Here is a 25,484-nt window from a genome sequence, read left to right as displayed (position 1 = left end):
TTATTTAAGTGGGGGCTCTTAGGGTTGCAACTTTGAGCCAAAGGTGAGAGCGAGCCCGAGCCTATTTAGCGGCGAATAAGCGGGGGGGGGGGGGGGGGGGGGGGGGAGGGTATTGAGTACAATTTAAAAAAATCAACACACCCCTAAACTTCAGCAAATAATTAATGTTTAAAAAAAATGAAGGGGGGGGGTCGCGGGACCCCCCCCCCCCCCCCGAACCCCATAGTTTGTACGGGCCTGCAAAAAGTCAATTGGCGGACGGTATCTGAATTTCAAAGAGAAAATCACATTTCTAAAAAGTTCAGTTTCTGCCCTTTCACTGATGATGACACCTCAACCAGAAAAAATAAGCCAGGAATTACAAAGTTCTGTTTGTTTAAAGTAAGGCTTGCATTTCCATAATTTTATTAAACGAATTCGTTTTTACTGGCTGCCCGCCGTAGCAACAAGCTTAATTTACTCCGTTTCGTTGACATTCAGCCATGCATGAAGTCTTTCGCATATGCCTATGGCTGATCGTCATTTTGTCAATTCCGTTTGTTGCTATGGCAGGCAGCCAGTGAAAACGCTAAATCGTTTAATAAAATTATGGAAATGCAAGCCTTTGTTATTCCTTGCTCATTTTTCCTGATTGAGGTGTCATAATTTATGAAAGGGCAGAAACTGAAATTGATTTTAATCACTCATGCGTAAAATATGCATCATATGAGTTGCATTAAATAAAAGAAGAGGATCTAAGCTTTACAAATACGTGTCATTTATTAATTATAATTGTGATCAGAGGCGGCGGAGTGACTTTAAAAGTGGGGGGGGGGCACCAACAAAAAAGGGCACTTTCTGGGGGGAGAGGGCACCTTCAAAGGGAAATCTCAAAGCGAAAATATACAATATTTTAGACATTGGTATATACCCGTAACCCCTATATTGTGATTACATTATCAGGGATTATTTCAATATTTGTTTCTATAATTCTATTTACACATCATAAGATATTGGATCATATAAGAGCACTTATCAGGAGGGGAAGAGGCACTTGTCATAGTAAAACGAGTATCTCTCAGAATTGAATAGGGTTCATTTACAAGAGGGAAAAAAGGGGCACTTATGAGAATGAAAAGGCGCATTTATGAGAAGGGGAAAGGGATTTTTTTAATGGGGGCAATTATCATAAGGAAAAGGGGCACTCATTAGAAAGGAAAGGGGGCACAATCTTGTAAAAATATAAGATGCGCTTATCCGAGTTAACAAAGGAGTAGTTATTAAAAGGGGAAGGGGCACTCCTAGAAAGGAAAAGGGGCACTTGTCAAAGCAAAAGGGGCACCTCTAAGATGTGAATAGTGCAGTTATCAGAGGTGAAGGGGGCGCTTATCAAAAGTGAAAAGGGGCGCTTCTCGTACCTGAAAAATGGCACTTACTAGAGATTAAAAAAGGCACTTATGAGAATGAAAAATGGACACTTATTGCAAAGGAAAATGGGAACTTGTCGAAGTAAAAGGGGTACGTGTCAAAATAAAAGGGGGATTTATCAGAGTTTGTAAGGGGAAGGGGCACTTTTACAAATTAATAGGGGCACTTTTCAAAGTAAAAGGGGCACTTTTCCTCTGTAAAAAGGGGCGCTTCTTACAAAGTTAAAGGGGCACTTTTCCTATGTAAAAAGGGGCACTTTTGGGGTACCCCCCCCCCCAGGGAGCGCCACGTCTGATTGTGATTAAGTTATGATAAAACTTGGGATAAAACATTGATAATTCTCGGTTTCATTTTTTTTGGGACGCATTGTATAACGCGAGCGGAATTTATACACAAACAATCATCTTCATAAATCATGCATGCATATTGCAGTCTCATCGTACGTACGGTACCTGGTACCGGTTTATCTAGCTAGCACTGCATGAAAAACACGGAACTGCCTGTCACAAGCGAGACGAGATTGAGGCGAGGAGAAACTTTTGGACAGCATCTTTACGATATAAACACAAACTTGACAGTTGGAAAAGGTATTTTTTTTGCTCTTTAACATTTATTTCTGGCATTTTTATGTAATTCTTGTCTTTTTTTCGTATAATACAATATATTTTGCTCAAATAAAAAGTCTACGACGAGGAAATCTTGCGACGGTTGTGTATTGTATTCTAGGCCGCTGGTTCCGGCCCAAAGCTAAGTGAGTGGTTCCGTCCGCAACTCTCGTGCTTCTCGCTGAATTGCAACAGTTGAGTTAGCTGCGCTGCTTGATTTATTTAGTTTTAATCCAGTGAGGTTACTGACCTTAAGCTTAATCGAATTTTTAGCTTGACGTCGGCTCCATTTTCTTGAAATTATATGGAATTATATTTTATCTTGGTCTAGGCGTAGTAATAATTAACAGGTCTAGGCCTATAGGTCTAGTATAGACGTCTAAGACTAAGTAATAATGTTTTGACTTGTGAGCTGATCGAGCTACATGTAGACCCCAGACTTCTATTATCATGTACAAGGCTGTCCACCAAGCTCTGATGAATCCAGATGTATCCAGATGTAGCCTAGAAGAATATTGTCAAGAATAATATGCTTTTTCCACTCTCTTTCTTTCTTCATCCAGCCCACAGCAGATTTCCCATAATTTGCAAGAACATAAGGACAGTAACCCAGACTTCATTATGGTGTCCACCAGAAGAACATCATATCCTGAACCGGCTGAAGTCGGCGACCAGCCGGAGGGAGGGTCAGAGACCAAGAACTCGAAAACTCATGGCATGGTTCGCATTATCTTCATCTCGTTGGTCCTGGATCTTTTGGCTTTCACAATGATCCTACCACTCTTCCCAACATTGCTTGATTATTATGGACGACATGATGAGGTACTTACTTATTTGCACATTAAATGAAAGGGGGGGGGGGGCAGAGTCGGGCCTCCAACGTACTAAAAAAAAAGAAGGTCTCTAAACTTTGCTGGGGCGGGGTTGGGGGAGGGGGCATTGTAAAATGGCATATTGTGGTTTTCGGCTTAGGACCTGTGATCCTGTATTGCCCTACCCTTGCAGAAGAAGAATAAAGAGAAGAAGAGGATGAAGAATAAAAGAAGACGTAGAACAAGAAGAAGTAGGGTGAGGATGAGGATTGGGAGATGAATTAGAAAAGGAAAACAATAAAAAGGAGGAGAATCAGTAAATACAATGTACACAGGGACTCGGGGCAAAGTAGCCACCGTCCGAAATGCCAAAAAGAGCCCCCGAAGTCATAAAAGTGCCCCCCAAAAAATTTGCATAGAGTTCAATGCAAAATGAATTAAAGAGTGTTATTTTCATGCAAGCAAGCTTGAAAAGTAGCCCCAAAATTTGTAAAGTTTTTTTCCCTGAGGAGAATAAGGAGATTTTTTAAACTGGGGATATGTGTCCTCATCTGTCATTGAAGAAAGGGGAAAAAATAAAAGGAGAAAGGAGAAGAGGAAGCAGAGAAGAGGAAGAAGAAAACAAGGGGAATGAGGAGAAGAATTAATAATAAAGATAAAGATTGATGAAGAAAACAAGATGGAAAAAAGTTGAATTACATATGCAGCCAGGCACAGAAGCTATTTCTCTAGCTAATCTCTACATATTTGTCAAACAGGATATGAATTGACTGTATTTGCAGTTTTGCACTCAGTTGATTGCTATCTCATCGTGTTACATGATGATAACACAGAGGCACAAGGAAGTGGGATCACTAGGATGTCTGTGATAAACCAAAAGTTTGCTTTTGGTATGTCATAGAAAATTAGAAATGTGTAATACCTTGTGCTATACAGCTGTAGTATTTGTTTAAAATGTTCAAAGTCCTATCTTTTGTATGATTAATACAATGATTAATAAATTGAAAACAATTCAGATTCAAAGATTTGAATACCATTTATCTCCTATATTTATAGTCACCATTGATAAACTATCTTTTATTTTCCATTTATTCCAAATATTTATGATTTTTATTGATTTACCAAGAAACTATCTAATCAAATCTTTTCATATGATTTATTTGTACAGAGTGGATTGTACGCATCATTGCATCACAGTGTAGATCAGTTTAGGGAGGTTCTACAAATTCCTGACACCAAAAAATACAATTCAGTTCTTTTTGGAGGTAAGGCTCATCTAATACTTATACACTATACTTTCATATTTGAAATGTAAAGAAAGAAATATTAAGTTGTATTGGGACTTTTTGTCTTCAGCTATAAACAGAACAGTTGTTTATTTATCTGTGATTAAGAAATTGGCAAATGGTAAATTACTAATTTGACAAATAATGAGAAACATGTTAGTGGTGAAAAGTTACAGCCGTATTTGTTGTCAATGTGAAATTTCAGTTAATAGGAAGAAATCAATCATGTAATAAGCCTCTCAGCCTGGAGGGCTGAAGAGACTTTTAATTTTACTTGAAAGTTGTAACTTTTGTTCTAAACATACATGAATATGTTAAATGCAAAACCAATAATTTTTTTTTTTTTTTTTTTTTTTTGGGGGGGGGGGGGGGGTCCCTTGTTAACCTTGTACATACCCGGATAATATAAATGTTTTGACAAGAAAGATTTTTAATTTGACAATGTCTTGCATGTTTGAAAATTGCAGTGTTTGTTTTCCCGATATTAAAAAGTCAAGGCTGTGGTACACATGTGTGAATCACAATATCTGTAATGTTAAATGCACCGTCTTATATTTTTTTTCATTTTCATCAGGAGTACTTGGGTCCCTCTTCTCACTTTTACAATTTGTTACGAGTCCTGTGATCGGAGCTGCATCCGATGTCTACGGGAGGCGGTCAGTCATGCTCGTTACCATGGTGAGTGAATGACTTTACAGGCTCTGTTAATATGTACATGTGCATGTACAGTGTAAATTGGTTAGTTCTAGTTTGATACTAAATATTGATAATTTATCAGCTGGAGTTTTCCGAGATAAGATCTATCCGTGTCCATGTCGTTCATCTTCCCAGGTATTTTGCCAAAGTCTGTATCCCGACATGAACATTTAGCTTACTCGTCCAAGTTAAAAGCCATGAAATCAATGTCTTGCTACATAATGTACATTTACTTTGAGTTGACATCCCATAAGAAAAGCCAACGTCGACAAACATCCAAACTATAACAAATCAAGAAATACTAAATAGTCTTCTTCAAAATCTAAAAACGGATTGTGCATTCAATTGTGATAACTTAGCTATCAACGTTGCATCTGTGACAAACTATAGGCCAAAGATTATGCCCAAAGATCACAACTTTATTGTTTGAAAACTTAATGCAAGAGCTGACCTACATGTATTTGTACAGAGCAGTTCTTTTGCATTATATTTTTTGTGTATTTCAATTCATGAAACCATTCGTATTATGTATGGATTTTTTGCAGAATGAATCGTCCAGACTACAGTGTAAAATATGGAGAAAGATCTCTTAGTTTATCAATACCAGTATATATGCAGCTGAACACATGTTATTCTGTTTGGCACCATGGCCATTGATTCTTTTTGATCTATTATTCATTTGTTTGAAGCTCCGAAGGTCACAATTGCTCTGATTTAATTCTCCAAAACCATGACAATGGATTGCTGCAATGATATTATACACAGTGTACGGTATATCTACAGTGTGAGATTCAAGCATACAGTACATGTGGCAAAGCGTGATTGACCTCTGCATTGTGTACATTGAAGATAAAAGAATATTTGACAAAAATCTTCACTCCTAGTTATTTGTTTTATACTCCTCTCACTCTCAGTCAATCACACTTAAAACAATATTTACTTTAATATTCATTCATAACACTCTAATCAATTTGTTTTTCTACATTATACAAGGATGCACATTGTTTGATTATGGTAGGAATACTTTTTTCACAAGATGAACAGCAACTTCTAAACCCTTGAATGACATATGTTTTTTACCTTCAATAAATTACATCGTATGTACATGTACAGTTTAAAACAAAAACCTTCACACAAACATCGATATAGTATTCTGTATTTGGATGATATACCATAAAATGCATTGTACTGGTAGCTTTTTGTTTGTATCATAATTGAATGCATTCTAAGTTTGCCAGCTGCATTGACAAGCTATTATAATGATTTACTATAATGTAGTTGATATTGGCTAAAACCTAACAAAATTACGATTTCTGACATTTTGGTTTGTTGCGTAATGTCAGTTACATGCAAAGATCCAATCCGATTCATTGTGTATCATGGAAATATAATCTCCTCAAAAATGTTCTGTAATTTAAATTTGTGCTTCGATATTTCTCTTGTTACTATAGTATCATATTTGGTGCTGGTATCATTGAAAAGCCTGTTTATTCCCCTTTACAATAATGCCCCATTTGGAATGATTATGTAATCATGGAATATATATACACCTGAATATGGGGCCACGTCAAAAATGAAAAGTTGCAAAATGCATTGTTATTCCTTCAAACACAATCCATCCTCTGTAAAAATGAAGAATACACTATTGATAATTCCAATGCATTTGGCAACATTTCACTTTTGACATGGCCCATATTCAGGTTACTGCACATTCCATGATTACATAATCATTACACATGGGAATAGTGTTTTTAATGAAAGGAATGTCAACTATATGTTTGATAATATACAGATTGTACTAACAAGCGATATCGATCCTAAAACTTGAATACCGGTAGCAGAACTTTTTTTTAGGTGTTTATATTTATGACAGATATTAGCAAGAATTCAGATTTACCAGGAGAAGTAGATGTGTCATGATGTTGATCTAGAGAATTCATTAATATGTATGGATGTATTATTATGGGTAGAAGGCCATGGCAAGTACAATTTTTGTTTTAATGATAGGAACAATGGCATGTTCGTCATGCATCACAATTTGATTCCAATGTTTCTTTCTTTTGTAGCAACACAGTATTGGTCTTTCAAGTACATTTTGGTGTTTTGACACTGAAATTGTTTGATCTTTCATGGGAAAAAACTATTTTGAGGATTACTTTTGCTTTAAACATGTAAGGATACATTGTTGAATACAATTCTAATGTATGAAATAAATAGTAACTGTCTGTGGGTGTTGTCATATAACATTAGCAGCTTCATGTTTAATAGCAAGGATTGTAGATACATGTACACTCAGAAAGGGTTACGTTACTTGTGTAAGTCACGCACTACTATTAACTGGTCTTCATAAGAAATATCTTTGACAGTCTTCATTTGTCTAAATGTGTGTTTTAATAATAGTCCCTTTACAATATTGATTCGACAGGTTGGCATTGCTTTATCCTACGTTCTATGGGCGATGTCGTACAACTTTGGAATCTTTGTTTTAGCGAGGATTGTAGGTGGAATCTTTAAGGGTAACGTCAGTCTAAGTACGACCATAGTGACTGATATCTCAACAACCAAGACCAGAGGGAAAGGCATGGTAAGCAAAATTCAAATCTAACTTTATATTTGATTAATAATAATAATAATAATAACGTTTTATTTACCCAGGGCAGCCACTTCAGTCATGAAACTGCTCTTCCAGCGGGCCCTGCATAACATAAAATGTTATTACTACCCTTCTCCAATCTAATATGCTGAGCGCCTAGCTAGATGGCAGAGGGTCCCATTGTTATAAGTCTTTGGTATGACTCGGCCGGGGTTCGAACCCACGACCTCCCGTTCATGAGGCAGGCGCTCTAACCACTGAGCCACCATGCCCTAGAGTATATTGTCAAGTAGTGAGAAATATTGCACCATTGAAAGTTTTTTTTTGAACAGAAATGAGGTATGGTACCATATATGCATGTCCATGCTGTGAAGTGTGAATAGTCATCATCTACTGTATATTGGTCATCCAAAGTTTTATTTTTCTTCAAGTTTTGTCTTAAATCCAAGCTGTACTCTTATCTACATATACTTCATAGTTATAATCCTATTGAAAGTTGGATGAAATGATCACCTGCATATACTTATTGGTACGTTTTGACAAGGTTTTATGAAATATACAATCACAAGATTTATTTTGGAATTTTGGAGGAAGTAACCCAGATTTAGAAATTTTAAATGCTTTTGAATTTCGATATGAATGTATGAACATTGTGTACCACTTCCATTCTATGAATCTCCTGTTAGCAAAGATTTGGGAATTATGGCTCTGATTATCTTTTACCCGTATAATGCCCAGATTATCTGGTGAATCAATAAGATTTTCATCTACATGTACATTGTATAGGCCTTTTTAGAGAGAAACAATCAATTTTTAATCTGATTAAAGCATTTAACTGTTTGATCTGTTGATTGCAAATCTCTTATTTTCAACTGAAGATTTGATATATAAACTGTCTTATGTTTAAAGGGACTTTGTAACATTGTTCAGATGAGAGATAGTGGTGCTAAGGTAGTGACTTCAATGCTAGATGTACAATTAAAGATAATCTGAAAATTTGAGTGAAAACGGATCATTATTCATGGTACAAATTGAGAAAAACTGATCTGATCGATTCCTTAATTCTCCCAACTATATTATTCTACTTCTATTCTGCTACTTGTCAAAGCCTGTTCAGCATCAAGACAAGGACAATTTAATTACATTTTATGTGAATGTAAATCGTCACAAAGCAATAAAATGGCTTTACATTCCATTCCAGACAATTAAGTGTTGACAGATTTTTATAGCCTGTTTTATATATTTTTGTCATGGAAAAACGGTTGGGAAAATTCAAAAATGGTTGGGAGAATTTACTGTTAATCACTGTTAGAGGGTGTCTCACATCGACGCCTTCAAAGAAAACCATAGATATCTTTGTGGTTTGAGAATTTGTTCAGGATTTTTTGCATGTCAGAGGGTTAGTATAGTAGAAGGAATATAGTAAGTAACATTTTATACAAAAATTAAGCAATTTTTTTCATCAACCTTCAACAATGCTACCGAGTCACTTTAACATTATCCAAATTCAGGGGTCCAACCAAAGTTCATAGGAACTTTGGATACGCCATGTTTCATCAAACATGTATGATATAAACAGAGATCAATTCCATTTGGTAGCAATGAATGCAACAATATCTTGGACCTTACATTTCTTTTGTATAAAAACAGTGAAAAATCTAGTAGTAATTTTTCTTTTAACACCCTCAGAAGGCTTCTCCATCTTTCTCCGTTGTTTTTTATATGGAGGTTTAAACTTTATTTTACCCATTGCTCTTGAAACAGTCTCAAATTGGCCTTGCATTCGCTGTGGGCTTTATTGTTGGTTCTATGTTTGGGACCAACTATTTGTGATTTTTTTTTCCTTTTTTAATTAAGAAATTAATATCTTTTCACCACCCTCAGGTCAGTTCAGACCTCTCCATCTCTCTCTCTCTCTTTTGTTTTTTTATATGACGGTTTGAACTGATTTTACCCATTGCTTTCTTTGTAGGTTTCACCATTGGTTCCATAATAGACAGGTTTACTAACATATTCAAATTTATGGATGCTTCTTTCCTGGGGACCTACAGTAGTGATGAGTTAGTCAATTAACCTGTTATTAATAATGAACTACAGTACTTGGAACCCAGACTGCTTACATGACTTGTTGCTATGTCGGGAAAGCCACAGGCAAGCTTGCAGTTGTCAAGAAAAACCTTTGTTTAAAAGGTGTGCAAAATATTTGAATAGTAAACCGGTATATTGGAGCCTGTTATTAGTAATTATTAAAGAGAAGGTTGAGTTCTGGGTAGAGGTGAAAAATAATTTGTGAACGTTATCATTCTTATTATGCAAGTGTGGAAGAACATCAGATAAGACATGTTCCCTGAAAAGCATGGCTCTTCAAATGCCTTCATATTCTAAATATGTCATGTAACATCGTGTTCGTGTAGTCCCATATACATCTTTCTGTGTACAGTGTTTGTAATTTTACCAAGACTTGGCCAAATTTCTTATCATTTTGATGATTCCAGAACCTTGCAATACACACAAATTCTTATATGCTAGATGATCAACTTTTTCTGGTCGATTCCACACCATTTCTTTCACAATGCAATCGCATGACCAGAACTCAACTTCATCTTTAATTCTTCTGTTCAGCACCCTCAAAACATTTATGACTTCTTCACATTTCTTGTACGTCCTCATAATGAAGGCTCAAACAAAAATTCTATCATTTTCATTGAACACAGGCTATGATTGGTCTTGCGTTCTCTGTCGGTTTCATCGTCGGTCCCATGATTGGGGCCTACTTCGCCACCAAAGGAGGGCTCTTTGCCGAGGGGGCGTGGGCGGTCACACCCGCTCTCCTGGCCCTGACGCTGTCCATCGCCGATCTTCTCTTTGTCTTCGCCTTCCTCAAGGAAACACTCCCACAGGAAAAGAGGGTAAGCACAAGCCATTATTGTTTTTCCTCCTCTTTAAACACTTCCTCTCATTGTTCTGAACAATGTTCATATGACACCTCCAACATTTTCCAGTTCAACATTCAACATTCACTTCCTTTTTACGGTTCAGAACAGTAGTCATTCAATGCCAAAAAATGTTCTAATAAAATGTGCTACTTATACATGTAGTAAATCACATGACCATTTTGACACTAAATTATGTTATACTATTTTTTTTCAACATTCACTTCCTTTCATGATTCTGAACAGTACACCTCATATTTTTTCAATATAATGTGCCACTTGTACATGTATGTAGTAAATGATATGAGCATTTTAAAAGTAGATAATTTATTATATTTATATATCATATTTTAAGAATTTAATGAATGGTTTAGAGCAGGCCTTCTCAACTAGTTTATTAGAAGCGCCAAAACAAAAATGAATTGAGGTTGAAGTGCCAACCTGTATGTCTGGTGACTGTGTTACGAGGGAGCGTAGCGACCGAGCCGATACCAGGTGGGGTCCAGGGGGCGAAGCCCCCGGAAGCTAGTGGATTTTGGGGCTTTTTTAAGGCCCAGATGTGGCATTTTTAACACCTTTTTGTTCCATAAAACATCAATCATAATTTCATATTGATGTGAAATAATTAGTACAATTCCTGGCTAAAATCTACACTGGAAGTTAATTTATATGTAGTTATTTTGGTGAAATAAACACGGAAAATGTCAAACTGAAGTGAAAATCAAACAAACAAAATGGCTTCCTTACATTTTGGGCTCAACTTTGACTGCGACTTTTTGATTTTTCTGAGTTTTTTTTATTTTAAAATATAATTTGTTAATGTTGTTCTTTCTTTAATTTTTAATTTTTAATTTTTATTAATTTTTTGGAACAGCCGCGCGCCACTCTGACTGACCGCAAGCGCCACGAGTGGCGCGCGCGCCGCCAGTTGAGAAGGCCTGGTTTAGAGAAGTAAAAGGAGATGCCCACCATTTTAGATTTGTTTAATTTTCAATGTATTTACATTGTACACGTATGCACCTATTAGTCTGTAATTCAAACTTTAATGTCCTGTGTCTACCTGCAGTACAAAGTATGTGCAGTCAGTGTATTTGTCACTGGCCTGTTGGCCAACATTTCAGGTGAAAACCATACCTATAGCTTAGTTTGTATAGGCACACACCCTAGTCAGTTATTGTGCGTAACAGTGTCTGCACTGTGATACTGTACCTTGCTGACGACATACTCCCTATGCTCTGTATTTGACACGGCCACAGAGACAGACAGAACTAGGCTCTGCTCAAGGCTTTTATTGGAATTATGGTAAAGTGTCTAACTAGAGTCTGATCCTGCAGACTAGGCATACTGTAGCTCTATGTTCTTTGACGACATACTGCAATTATCGCCAATTTGTACCTAGCAGGGGCAAAATAGGGATATGCTATAGGACCACAAAGAGTCTGTACATGTATTGAGTTTGCCATGTGGCCTATATTAGTGACCATATGAGCTAATTATGGTTAAGTGTCAAGTTAGAGTCTTTTCCTGCAGACTACAGCCCTAGCTCAAGGTTTTTTGATGAGATACTGCAATTACATGTCGTCTACATTGTCAATTTGTACCCAGTAGGAGCAAAATAAGGATATATATGCTAGGACCACAAAGAGTCTGTTTGATTAAGTTTGCCATATGGGATATTGGTGACCATACATGTATAGGTGTATGAGCTAATTATGGTAAAGTGTCAAGTTAGAGTCTGTTCCTGCAGACTACAGCCCTAGCTCTATGTTTTTTGATGAGATACTGCAATTACATGTCGTCTACGTTGCCAATTTGTACCCATCAGGGGCAAAATAAGGATATATATGCTAGGACCACAAAGAGTCTGTTTGATTAAGTTTGCCATGTGGCCTATTAGTGACCATATGAGCTAATTATGATCTAGTGTCAAGTTAGAGTCTGTTCCTGCAGACTAGCAATAGCTCTATGTCCTTTGAGGAGATACAACATTTATGTACAATCTACAGTGCCAATTTGTACCCAGCAGGAGCAAAATGAGGATATGCTAGGACCACAAAGAGTCCTGTTTGATTGAGTTTGCCGTATGTCCTATTGGTGACCATATGTAACAGATACTCCCTAAGGAGCGGGGATGAGATATAGACCAATACATGTATATGGAGGCTTGATATGAATCCAGTAATTTAATCAAATGATTATTACTGTTACATGCAGGTGCAATCGTCTAATGGAATTTTAGAAAGTGTTAAGATATATGAACAATCTCTATGATTATTATTTTTTTATATTTCATTTCCAGGACCATAAAGGAGTATAACAATACCAAAGAATACAAGAAAACAAATCACAATAATAAATACAAAAACAAGAAAAAAACCATCAACTATTAATGCCTGAGGATTACCAAAAGAAACTGAGTTTTTGTAGGAGGCTCTCCTCATTAGTTGATCAACACAATTTTGATATAACATTTATATTTCACTTGATGAAATGCAGAAATGTTTATGTGGACTGATGATGTATGTGTACATGTATTTATAATGCTTTGTTGCTGCTAAGGAGAGCTGCCATATATCAAATCCTGATTGGATTAGATTAGACGGGATTAAAAAATTAAAACTGTTAGGGATTTTTCATTGCATGTACAATGTATACATCATAGCGCTAGTGGAAAAGGTGCTATTTAAAGAGAAGGTTGAATTCTGGGAAGAGGTGAACAATAATTTGTGAGCGTTACCACTCTTATTATGCAAGTGTGGAAGAACATCAGATAAGACATGTTCCCTGAAAAGCATGGCTCTTCAAATGCCTTCGTATTCTAAATATGTCATGTAACATCGTGAAAATCCAGGGACAGATTTTTACGCCACGTGTTCATGTAGTCCCATCTTTCTGTGTACAGTGTTTGTAACTTTACCAAGACTTGGCATTTTGATGATTCCAGAACCTTGCAATACACACAAATTCTTATATGCTAGATGATCAACCTTTCTGGTCGATTCCACATCGTTTCTTTCACAATGCAATTGCATGACCAGAACTCAACTTCATCTTTATATGCAATTGTTGTTATTATTATCTATTTTTTTGTTTGATTTCTTACTTAGGCCCCATCTATGGGAAACAGCTTTCAAGAAAGACAGAACCTTATCAACCCATTCAGTCTCTTTAGATTTTCAGCTGTCAAAAACACAAACACAAAAGGTGAGTATACAATCATGTATGCAACAAATTATATATAAATTTACGTGCAGTTGTCCAAAAAGATGTAGATGGCGTTAACCAGTATTTGCCAAGCTACACTCCCTTTAAAGGTTCTAGTACTGAACATTGTTAAGTAATAATGGAAGTTGATCAAGGTTTTTACTAAAAATCTAATCATTCAGCGTGTTTCTATTAGTTATACTGAATTTATCCGGTTGAATAAATAAGCGTATAATGCCAGGTAAGGGCACTTTCTATCTACGCGTATTCCGATCTAGCCAGAAAAAAGGCAGTGAAAAAGTTCATCAAACTCTGGCTAATTATGTCACCGCAAAGTATTGTGGGACTGTTAGGTCAACCCGGGATTGTAGTGTTGTTTGTTGCAGTTAATAGTATTCTTGTGCATACTATCCAACTTTTTTTCTAGTGTGGTTAACTGAAAAGAGGAATTCCCAATACGCACAAGGGTGTCACTGATGGCAGATCTCAAAAACTGATAGACCTCTTTTTTTTCTTTTTCGCTAGGAAAACTCGTGAACATCTGTAGGCAAATTTGAAAATCCATCAACCGTTATTTTCCCAACCCATATGCAAATCTAACCCTAGCCTTTTATCTTTTGAAGAAATAAAGCTTAGAGAAAATGTCACCGAGGCAAATGTTCGGTCACCGATTGATAGCTGTCATATCACCGGTGTAAAGAACAGTCGGTGGTCTGTAACACGGCACAGATGTCCATTATTTATCTGTTTACTTATTTATTTTCCTGTGTTCTCTATACAGAAGAGTCTCTTCAGGACTTTAAAAAAACTGCTTTGCAAGAGAGCCCTGCACTACAAAATACAATTGAAATACATCATGTAACAATAGACAGCTTAATAAATAGTAAAATAGTACATTACATGTATATAGACTGATAACGGAAACAACTATTTGATTAGTGGTATTGACTAATATCTGTGTGATATAAATATCTTTTATTTTACTCTTTAGAGATGCAGATTTTACAACAGCTTGGGCTGAGTTATTTCCTCTATCTCTTCTTATTCTCTGGACTGGAGTTTACGCTTACATTCCTGGTTCATATACGATTCCAGTACACTAGGTGAGCCTTATTTTATACTGGACTTTCATGTCTCTCTCTCTCTCTCTCTCTCTCTCTCTCTCTCTCTCTCTTGTAACAATTTACTGGCAATCAACCGTGATGGCAAGTTGCATCAAGTCAAAAGTAGAAGAATCAGAAGAAGAACAAAAAATTTGGAGGTGAAGTTTAAACCAAAGATTTATTAGAAAGTGAAATATTCTATGGTCTCTTAAAGATACTACCGTATGGCCCTTTTGCAGCCAACATCAAATTCTGTAGAACTTTGCAGGAATTATGAATATGTCATGTATGTACTATCTGTGAAATTTAAATGTTAGCAGTGTCCTAATATTCAAATTATGCAAGGAAACCTGTTTACCTGCTAGACTTCACTGTCAGACACTATTGAGTGACTGACTGGCTTTTTTCTTCTTTGGTAATAACATATATAAAATGAGCTGCAAGTGTAATGGGTACATGGGCATTTGTCTACATTAATAACCCACTTCTTGTAATGGCCAAAATTAAACTGATTGAATCTTTGCGCAGCATAAAATGTACGACCATTCGGTACAGTGGTCTGAATATCAGACTATTACTTACTGGTTCTATAGCTCTTAAGTCAATTCGACAACTGATAGTCTTTATTTTCCCACTTAAAGACAATTTCAAGCCCCCTTTTTGGGGGGAAGTTCTAAATTAGTATTATCTTTCAAATGCCATTGGAATTTAACCTTTTCATTTTTTTTTGACCTGCAAATGGGACATAGTACATGTACCTTTAAGACTGACAGATGCAAGTAGTACAGTGCAGGAAAGTTTATATTGCTCTGTTTGTGAGAGCTTTAAAAGGGATATAAAAGAAAAATTGTATTGCTTTACTCAACCACTAAAGGATATCATTTAAATAAATTTATGTTTCTATTGTATGAGGTAAAATTGCATACGTGTTTCTAATGTCTTTTGTGAATGGTACCTGTACACAGATACATGAAGAAAATATGCGTTTCAAATAACACTCAAATTAGGAATTACAAAAGAAGAAATATTTGGGGGAAAAGGGTTCAATGACAGTAAAAAAAAAAATGACCTCCTTGAAGTAAATAGATGTATATCATGTTAATATCGTGCTTTGTTTGAATGTACATGTATATGTAAATTGAAAGAGGAAGTGATCTAGGATTATTTGCCTTTGATATTGTTATTTGCTGTTCATGTGCTGAGGGTGTATTTTCTCTTAAAGTAAATATTTGTTTTCCATAAGAAGAAACATTTCAACATAAGGGTCCAGTTGATCAATCATGCACTGTGGTATTTTATTTGTTTGATGTATTCTGTCTTTTTTATTCATATTATATACAAGGGTAACATTAAGCTACCCTTTGTTTAGGTAGAATGCACATTGTTATTCATTTGTTTGATGTTATGTCTGTGTTTTTATTCACAGTATGCAACAGGGTAAAATGTTTGTCTTCATGGGGCTTATAATGGCTGCATTGCAAGGTAATAATATTGAAATAGTCTGAACAATATTGATGAATGATCGACAGAATTGATAGTATACAACTTATTCCTTGATCCTATTCAAATGAATTGTCAAAAGCGGTTATGTATGATTCATTTACTGAGACTATTCCACGTTTTACTGAGACTATACCACGTTTTACTGAGACTACACCACGTTTTACTGAGACTATCCAACGCCTAACTGAGACTATACCACACTTTACTGAGACTATACCATGCTTTACTGAGACCTATCCAACACTTTACTGAGACTATCCAACGCTTTACTGAGACTATACCACGTTTTACTGAGACTATACCACGTTTTACTGAGACTATACAACATTTTTTCATGAAAAAGCATGCAATATTTCCAGTACTATCCAACTGATATTTAAGTATGCAATGCATACATCATTTGTATTTTGAAGTGTATACCCTCATTATTACAGGTTTATTGTTGCACATGATAAATGTAAGTGATAGATAATTTTTTTAAGAAAGGCAGGTAGAGTACATTATACGTGACAAATAGTTTCCTCAGAGTATTATTAATCATCTTCTCATCAAAATTGTAAAGTGCAGCTCTAAATACATGATAATTTGTCTCTTTCTAAAAGACATGGGTGGGTTTGCTCCAAATAATTCCAGAAACCTGCTTTTTCCCCGGAATATATTCCTCAGTAATAAAAGTTGGCCATTGACCTTTGACCTTTGACCTTTGATATTTTTCCTCTCTAGGTGGCTATGTACGTAGAATAAAACCAGGACAAGAAAAGCGAGTTGCACTTACTGTAAGTTAAACATTGTATGAATTACTTGAAGGTTAAAGTTTACTTATTCCTCAGTTATTACATAATAAATAAATAACATGATTATGTAAATGTCAATATTTTGTCTTTCAATGATATTTTCAAGACTCCAAATTGTATCTAAACTGTACTGAATATCAAAAAATGAAGAGCACTGTTTACAGATATGTGCGTCCGTGTGTGGACCAAACGAGCATGAAATATAAATATGACTTACTTGAAGTCATGAACTATTTCTAGTTGTATGTGTATTTTATTAAATGAGAATATTGGCCTATGCTTCCTTTTGAACCAGTAATGTTCTTCCAGTTCAGAAAAATAAAAGATGATGAGAATTGTGTATCTGAAAGTACAAGAATGTAAGTAAAAACAAAAGTGTGTTTAACCCGCTGACTTACTGAAATATCTTCTTCCCATAGGCTTAAAGGTAAAGACCAGTTTTTGGAAATGCCCCCCTCTCAAAAAATGAAATGGAAGCTCTTATTACCAATCATGTGAAAAAAAATGTTTTTACGAATACGTGATCATACAAATTTTGCTGAGAAACCGCCTACTAATTGATATATTTGGTAAATTATTATATCTATTTGGACCAGATAGATATAACGCATGTGTCGCGTATTCCCACATACATCTTTCTGTGTACAGTGCTTGTAACTATACCAAGACTGGGCCAAATTTCTTATCATTTTGATGATTCCAGAACCTTGCAGTACACACCAATACTTATATGCTAGATGATCAACCTTTTTTGATCGATTCCACATGTTTCTTTCACAATGCAATCACATGACCATAACTGGTCTTTATCTTCAATACACAGGGACTGACCGGTTCCAGTAAGCAATGGGCTAACATTCCTCCCCTTTTTCTCATTTCAGGGAATGCTGATTTTGATACCAGCCTTTGTCATCATTGCCTTTTCATCAGGGTCGTTCCTATATTACCTGGGACTTGCCTTGTTTTCAATAGGTATGTCTGAAATGATGATCGCTCAATGTCTTCAGTTTATCTACTGCATTTGCTGTTTAAAAAAAATGTTGCCTAGGTCTCACCAACACTTTTTCATTTTGATGTCAGTTCGTTTCTTGATTTTTGACATGTATGCGTTTCCCATGTGTTTCCACCTTCAATGTATTCTTGGTTTGAAGTATCAATCTGACTTTGATACCGTTTTGATGCCGGTTCGATGTGGAGAAACAAAGTGGTAACGCAGCAGGAAATAAGAGACAGTAAAATTCCTTCTCTTTTTGTTTGTTCTCTTATCGTGTAGCATCTGGAACTGTTGTGCCTTGTATGACGACCATTGTCACTATGTATGGTAAGTAGTAGGGTACTTTTAACAAATATAGTTAAATGTATATGCATACAACAAATGTGTTAACTTTGCATACATCACAGAGTATTGTGGGTTTAAAAACGCATCACCAATCCTTTCTTTTCCATTAAAAAAAAAGTTCAGTTAAAGGGAGGGGGGGGGGGGGGAACAAGTTTATGATAATACATTTTGCCCTATTTTGTCTGTTTCCTACATATTATTAGTGGGACTGGCATGCATTTCATCAACCAACTCTTCTTTTTATCTTTTATTTTGGATCGTCTTGTGACTCAAATTATACCTGAGTGACTAATTTTTATGATATTTCTTCTCTATTCAAGACCACATTGCTAAGGCAATCATAGAAAGTTTGAAAGTATCTGGATGATGTGTAGATGACGCATTAACTCTGTGTTTAAAGATAAAGACCAGTTATGGTCATGCGATTGCATTGTGAAAGAAACGTTGTGGAATCGATCAGAAAAGGTTGATCATCTAGCATATAAGTATCGGTGTGTACTGCAAGGTTCTGGAATCATCAAAATGATAAGAAATTTGGCCCAGTCTTGGTAAAGTTACAAGCAATGTACACAGAAAGATGTATATGGGACTACGCACGTGCGTTTATCTCTTACACACCAATAGATAAACTAATTTACCAAATATTTCAATTAGTAGGCGGTTTCTCGGCAAGATTTTTATCATCATGTATTAGTCAAAACATATTCTTTCACATGATTGGCAATAAGAGCTTCCATTTCATTTTTTGAAATTGGGGTGTTTCCAATACTGGCCTTTACCTTTAATGAACATGAATTATTGTTGCTACAATATGTAAGATAGGAATTTCAATTTAAGCATTTCAGAAGTCAGTTCCATTTACTTCCCGGTACTTGTATTGGTTAATAGAAGCAGTGTCATATGGTATTATTTGTAACTAGAAGGTCAACATTCTTTACCCCTTTAGTACTATGCTCATTCCTATAGGACAGGGAAAAAACTAATATTAATTTTTCGGGGGCTTCTTTTCAAGCTTGCCTGCATGAAAATAACATTCTAAAATTTGTTTTGCATTGAGCTCTATGCAAATTTAAAGGGGCTCTTTTCTGATTTTCAGGTGCTATTTTGGGCATTTCAGGGGATAATTCGCCCAGAGCCCCCGTGTATACCTGGGTGACCTGGGCCCTGTTTCATAAAACTTGTTATCAATAACAAGTGCTAAATTTCAGTGACAAATTTGCTCTAAGCCAATCAAATGCCACAATTTCAGTTGCTTATAACTTACAGATATTGTAACTTGTTATTAATAAAAAGTTTTATGAAACAGGACCTTGGGTCATGTAGTCACTGATGGCTAATGTACATTACTCCTTATTGCACGTTTTTTTTGTAATGTAGGTCCTGAGGACCAGAAAGGTACCATCATGGGCATCTTCAGATCACTGGGGGCGCTCTCCAGGGCCTTCGGACCGGCAGCAGCTTCTGCAGGTAACTACTATATCCTCCTCGTTAATCCTTTATAAGCATTAGTTTGAGGTATTGCATTTTCAGTCAATTTTGATGTTAATATTAAGAACTTTAAATGCGTGTTCAACATTACGACAAACATGATATATGTACTGTATGTAGCAGTTTTCTGATACAAGACAAAAATAACCATCTAGTGTTGGGAATTCTTTAATAAAAGTGACATTTTTCAACCTTCCCCATACACAGACGGTAACCCTCACTGCATGCACAAGGGGGGGGGGGGGGACTAACTAGCCTATTTTCGCCGGAATCCAACTAAAAAGTTTGCCCACGGTTTTCCTTTATCTAGACTTAACACTTTGATTTTATAGAAAAAAATGATGATTGAAAAAAAAATAGATCTAATTTTTATTTACCCTATAGTCAACTGTATTGATATAAAATTTATTTAGAATATATTTTCTACAGATTCCTTTTGAAAATGGCATTACTAGAACTACAAGATTCTAATAAAAACCTGCATGAATCTATTTTGATGATTTCACACTGAAAAGGCCAAGCTTTATACAACCATCCATTGTTCCTAGACATTTTTTGTAATCATCTTTGTGTGTGCTATGTCTTTGCAGTGTACTGGGGAGCTGGAGCCGGTGTCTGCTACATCTGGGGAGCTGTCCTCATGGTGTTCCCCATCTACATACTCACGAGAGTTATCCCTGCAAAGACACAGTGATCTTCTCCTAGATGTGCCACGCCCATCTACCCCACTTCAAGAGACTCACCCTTTTTCTCGTCACTCCAAAGACCAAGTCATCTCACGCCAATGTGCCACGCCCATCTACCCCTCTACAAGAGCCACACCCTTTCCTCCCATCACTGCATAGACCCAGTGATCTCAGCCGATGTGCCACGCCCATCTACCCCTGTTCAAGAGCCACATCCTTTCCTCCCATCACATTGTAATATATCTGATCATGGTATTAAGTTAGCCCTACTGGAGCTTTCAACAGACTAAATGTAAAGTGAAAAAAAAAATTGATGTCAATTTATTTTGAGAAACTTGGTGATGTAAGGAACACCTACATGTAATAGTCAGCTACCTTAAACTCCATGCAGTTGTATCCTTTGGTGTGCAGTGTGCTTTACAAAACCTGTAGGAAACTCTAAGCTGGGTCTTAAAAACAAATCATAGCTGTTCTTAGAATTGCACAAAAGCAGTCTTTTCTTATTTATTTAGGAAGTACATGTGTCAGTTCTTTTCTGCAAATTCACTCCTGTGCAATGAAAACAGCAGAATCGGCACTAGAGTTATATTTTTGTGTGTCGCAAAAAGTACTAAATTTCAGCGCATTGTGTGTGAAACACTGCTTTTGTCATGTATATTTTGAAAGATTTTGTTTTGGAGTACTTGTCTGACGTGTAAGATATTGACAATATTGTTTGTACCGGTACTTTTAAATTTTGGTATGTGTTGAAAATGTCTTCCAACAATAATCAAAAAGATTATGATTGTTATGATTTGTTTTGTGTATTTAGTAAAGAAATCATGTCTTTAATTGACAAATAGTACATGTACTTAATCGTACAAAAAGAATTGTACATTTATGATGAATGCAAATTGATAATGCTATAATTGTCTTGTAATAAAGTCAGGGTATTTTACAGACATCGCTACCACTGATGTAGTCTATTTTCAATTGCGCCATCCTTTGGTTAAGGCATACATAGAGCAATTTCAAATTCCTGTATCCAAGCATTGTCTCGAGCGCGTCATCATGATTTGGTGAAGCATTGTGGGACACAGCTGTCGACAGTGGCAGTACATATGGCAGTATACGTTAACTTGAAGTAGTGTCAGTAGAATACCCTACCTTTAAAGTATTTAGAGTTTTTATTTTACATTGGAACATGATGAAGTAGATTGATAAATAAAATTATGTTGAATATACAGTAGTATACCAATTTTTATTTTAGAAATCTGCATAATGGATGCAGAACTAATAGTGAGGTTATAGGAATAGCAATATTAGATTTAGGCATACATTATTATAAGATACATTGTACGTAAGTGTTTTTAAGATAATATTCTTGTATAAAGAATTCTTAAAGCTAATCTTGAGCTCTGGTATGGGAATCAAATTTTGAGAGAAAATTGCCATGATTTATTCTGGATCGTTTATCCTACAGTAGATTGGTTGTTTGAACCAGTGAAATAAAAACTTAACGCAAAAAAACTTACTGGGCATCATCTTCGATAAAACCACAACTCCCATTTGCACATAGTGACCTGTGTTATGCACATGGTGTCGGGCCTGCTTACCCGGATATCCTTATCTTTCTATGCTCATAACTCAGCCACTATACATTTTCTACAAAAATTGTTTGGCACATTTCATTTATTTGTAATCTTGAACATTCACTGTAAGTTTTGTTGGATTAAGTGAGTATTTATTTTCTATATTTACCAGAACTCAAGTTTATCTTTAAGGATATTACAGTGTACCTGCAAGCATATAAAAAGATTTTTTTGGATTAGTATAGTGGTAATAAAGAGTTTGTTTGTTCATTTGTTTTTGTATATATTTCAAATTTTGACCAAAGGTAAAAAAGACCCTAAATCAACTACAATCTAATTTCACACAGTGATGATGTACATCACTATTATCAGAACGTCAAATTGCAGGCAGAGTTACATTAATTTGTTCTTCAATATCATTTTTTCCAGCATATTGATAGCCGGGTTTCAGGGAATCATTCCCATTATTTAGGAGGCTAAAGATTAAAATGATATGCTCGACTATAAATTTCCCAAAGACTGAGTGAACAGAAGCAGCATTTGGAAGAGCATAACATGCACAAGAATAATGTTTGCCAACTATGTAAAACACTTTTTCTTATTAAACAGGATTTGCAATAAAGTTTAAAGGTAATACAAAGTTTTGGGAAATATTGAAAATTGGCTGGATAGTGATTCTTCACAATTTTGATATATTTTGATGCCCCTGTGGATGTATTATAAGCACTAGAAAATTTAGCCCCTAAAACACTTCTGCTTTCGAGAAAAATGAAAAATAAAAATTAACTGGTGCTCCCGGTAAATTTTGATAATGGCCATATAATGGTAGCTGCGACCATGAACATTTCAGAATATGTAGTTGTGATACATAATTTCCAAAAGGGAATAGCCAATCATTCTATTTTAGTCAAGAACATTGTTTTATAGCTTAATTAATATCTTGACCTTAAGAGGGAGCTATACAACATAAAGAGTTTATCAGTTACAATTTCATAACTTTAGACTCGATTTCAACCGCAACAATGATCACTGAATATTTTAGGATCGCATATGCTTCCAATATGTTAATTTGAACCAAATTCATGACCCCATACCAAAACTTTGTATTACCTTTAACCTACACAAACAGGTGTAGAATATAGAAAATCTCTTTCTAGACCAAGAAAAATTACTTGTTACCGGTATATTGTAAACCTGTCATGTCAGGGCTAAAAAACAATGGTATGTTAACAGATGGCACTGTCAAAATGACCTTGAGATGAATTAGAGATTTTTTTCGTTATCGAACCAGGAGGTTCCGTACATGTACATCAAAATCAATATTATGCAAGGTAGAAGTAACTATCAGTTGAAAACCACTGATTTCATAATTCATGCATTGAGTCAGTGCAGAAGTTTGTTTATTTCACCAATGGGCCATTTCCATAACATAATGAAATTTAATGCACAGATCTTTGTTAAGTGCCTCGTTACAAATGATTTAATTCACCCGTTATGAATAATTGTATTTCGATAGTCAGAATGCGAATTTGCATACATTCCGTGTAGTTAGGTAGGACAAGCCATATTGTGAGCCATAAAATGATTTGTAACCAGGGCCCATATTCAATTCAATACTTAATTACAAAATTTAAGCTTTTTACTTAGAATTTGGCTTAGATAAAATACTTAACCAATTATGGTATTCAATTCACACTTTTGGCTATGTATTTTACTCTAAATCTAAGCCAACTCCATACCACACTTAAGCCAATTATTTGGTGGCCTTGATTGGCAGGCATATGGTTTTCTTACGCAGTATTATATCCTGCGCACAATTATATCAGCGCGCATTTATTACAATGCATCAATTGCGCATTACTTTTGATTGACTTTGTGGCGTCACAATGCTTACTAGTAAGTATTTTACTTAGATTTTGTCTTACGCAAGTATAAGTCTAAAATGCGATTTGAATACGAGATAAGTCAATTACTTAACTTCGCCATTTACTTAGTAAACTTCTTACTTGTCCTAAGTATTGAATTGAATACAGACCCTGGCTCCTATATATTTGTGTATTATAACCACCATAACAGGGCTCTTTCACATGTGCATTGGTGTTGTTTGTTAGCAATCCAGCCTTCATGACCTATTGATGTAATATTGTGATATGCTATTTTCTATTTCATTAACACACTTTAAAGGTAAAAGACCAGTTTTGGAAACGCCCCCCCCCCCCCTCTCAAAAAAGTGAAGTGAAAGCTCTTATTACCAATCATGTAAAAGAATATGTTTTGACTATTACTTGATGATACAAATTTTGCCGGGACACCGCCTACTAATTGATATATTTGGTAAATTATTAAATCTATTCGGACCGGATAGATATCGCGCATGTGTTGCGTAGTCCCATATATATCTTTCTGTGTACAGTGCTTGTAACTTTACCAAGACTGGGCCAAATTTCTTATCATTTTGATGATTCCAGAACCTTGCAGTACACAACAATACTTATACGCTAGAGGATCAACCTTTTCTGATCGATTCCACAACATTTCTTTCACAATGCAATCGCATGACGAGAACTGGTGTTTACCTTTAAAGTATCCTTTTACTCACAATGAATGAAGCTACAGTGTCTTTGTTTTGCAATTCCGTTACATCTTCAGTCATCATGTACATGTAGTATATGAAGTTGTAGCATGAAAAAGGGTATTGGTACGTTTTGTTTTCCCCTAACTTATTTACTTCTTGGAATAGGACGTTCATATGTAAGAGAAGTACTATACATATATTTTGAACAGAATTACTTCACATGTACATTTGTATTTTGGTATAGGTCTCATCAATTCTAGAACAAGCAGAGATGAACAAGAATATATTATTTTGATTTTTCTCATTTATTTTATCATTTAAAAAATGATTGTGGGCACACTACATGTATTGAGAGCATGTTACACAACTGAAATCGCTCTTTAAAAAAATAAATATGTAATAATACAAGCGTTCAGAAGGATAATCATAAATACAACTTAGTATACATTGTATACCGGTAGGCAAATCACCTTAATTAAATAGTGAAATATTTGTTTGTATAAACTGGTTTTAAAAAATGACAAAAATACAGACAATATCTGAATGAAGGAAAATAAAAATGAATAATAAGTAACACTTTTCTTATGTTGTTTCATTAATGTATGTTGATGTTATCATTTCTATCAAAGAAATTTATAAACAAAATGCAAACGTATAAATTGCATAAATAAATTGTACAAACTAATATGCATTAAAGGTAATACCGGTATGTCCCATTTGCAGGCAAGAAAAAATGAAAAGGTTAAATTCCAACGGCATTTGAAAGATAATACTACGATAATTAAGAACTTCCCTAAAAAAAGGGGGGTTGAAAATGTCTTTATATGGGAAAATAACGACTATTAGTTGTCAAATCGACTTGGGAGCTATAGAGCCAATAAGTAATAGT

General features: G+C 35.4%; 1 protein-coding gene across 1 annotated transcript; it reads left to right on the top strand.

Annotated features, from left to right (window-relative positions):
- Positions 1-1,935: 1,935 nt before the first annotated feature.
- LOC592950 (major facilitator superfamily domain-containing protein 10) lies at positions 1,936-21,091 on the top strand. Its single transcript, XM_030985517.1, has 14 exons — positions 1,936-1,994; positions 2,576-2,834; positions 3,993-4,089; positions 4,685-4,788; positions 7,232-7,390; positions 10,114-10,308; positions 13,440-13,536; positions 14,528-14,639; positions 16,066-16,121; positions 16,866-16,918; positions 17,818-17,908; positions 18,210-18,257; positions 19,653-19,742; positions 20,354-21,091. The coding sequence occupies exons 2-14, from the start codon at positions 2,634-2,636 to the stop codon at positions 20,455-20,457; spliced, it is 1,407 nt and encodes a 468-aa protein (XP_030841377.1). The 5' UTR covers positions 1,936-1,994; positions 2,576-2,633; the 3' UTR covers positions 20,458-21,091.
- The last annotated feature ends 4,393 nt before the right edge of the window (positions 21,092-25,484 follow it).

The sequence above is a fragment of the Strongylocentrotus purpuratus genome, unplaced genomic scaffold, assembly GCF_000002235.5.
Source record: "Strongylocentrotus purpuratus isolate Spur 01 unplaced genomic scaffold, Spur_5.0 spur5_scaffold_15, whole genome shotgun sequence".
In the NCBI taxonomy this organism is placed as follows: domain Eukaryota; kingdom Metazoa; phylum Echinodermata; class Echinoidea; order Camarodonta; family Strongylocentrotidae; genus Strongylocentrotus; species Strongylocentrotus purpuratus.
Note: the sequence above shows the minus strand (reverse complement) of the source record. Positions and strands in the feature narration are given on the sequence as shown.

Excerpts from the sequence above, each read along its gene's own strand:
- LOC592950 (XM_030985517.1), top strand. The coding sequence starts at position 2,634 with ATGGTGTCCACCAGAAGAACATCATATCCTGAACCGGCTGAAGTCGGC. Across the intron at positions 17,909-18,209 it reads ACTTGCCTTGTTTTCAATAG|CATCTGGAACTGTTGTGCCT; the intron begins GTATGTCTGAAA and ends CTTATCGTGTAG. Across the intron at positions 19,743-20,353 it reads ACCGGCAGCAGCTTCTGCAG|TGTACTGGGGAGCTGGAGCC; the intron begins GTAACTACTATA and ends ATGTCTTTGCAG.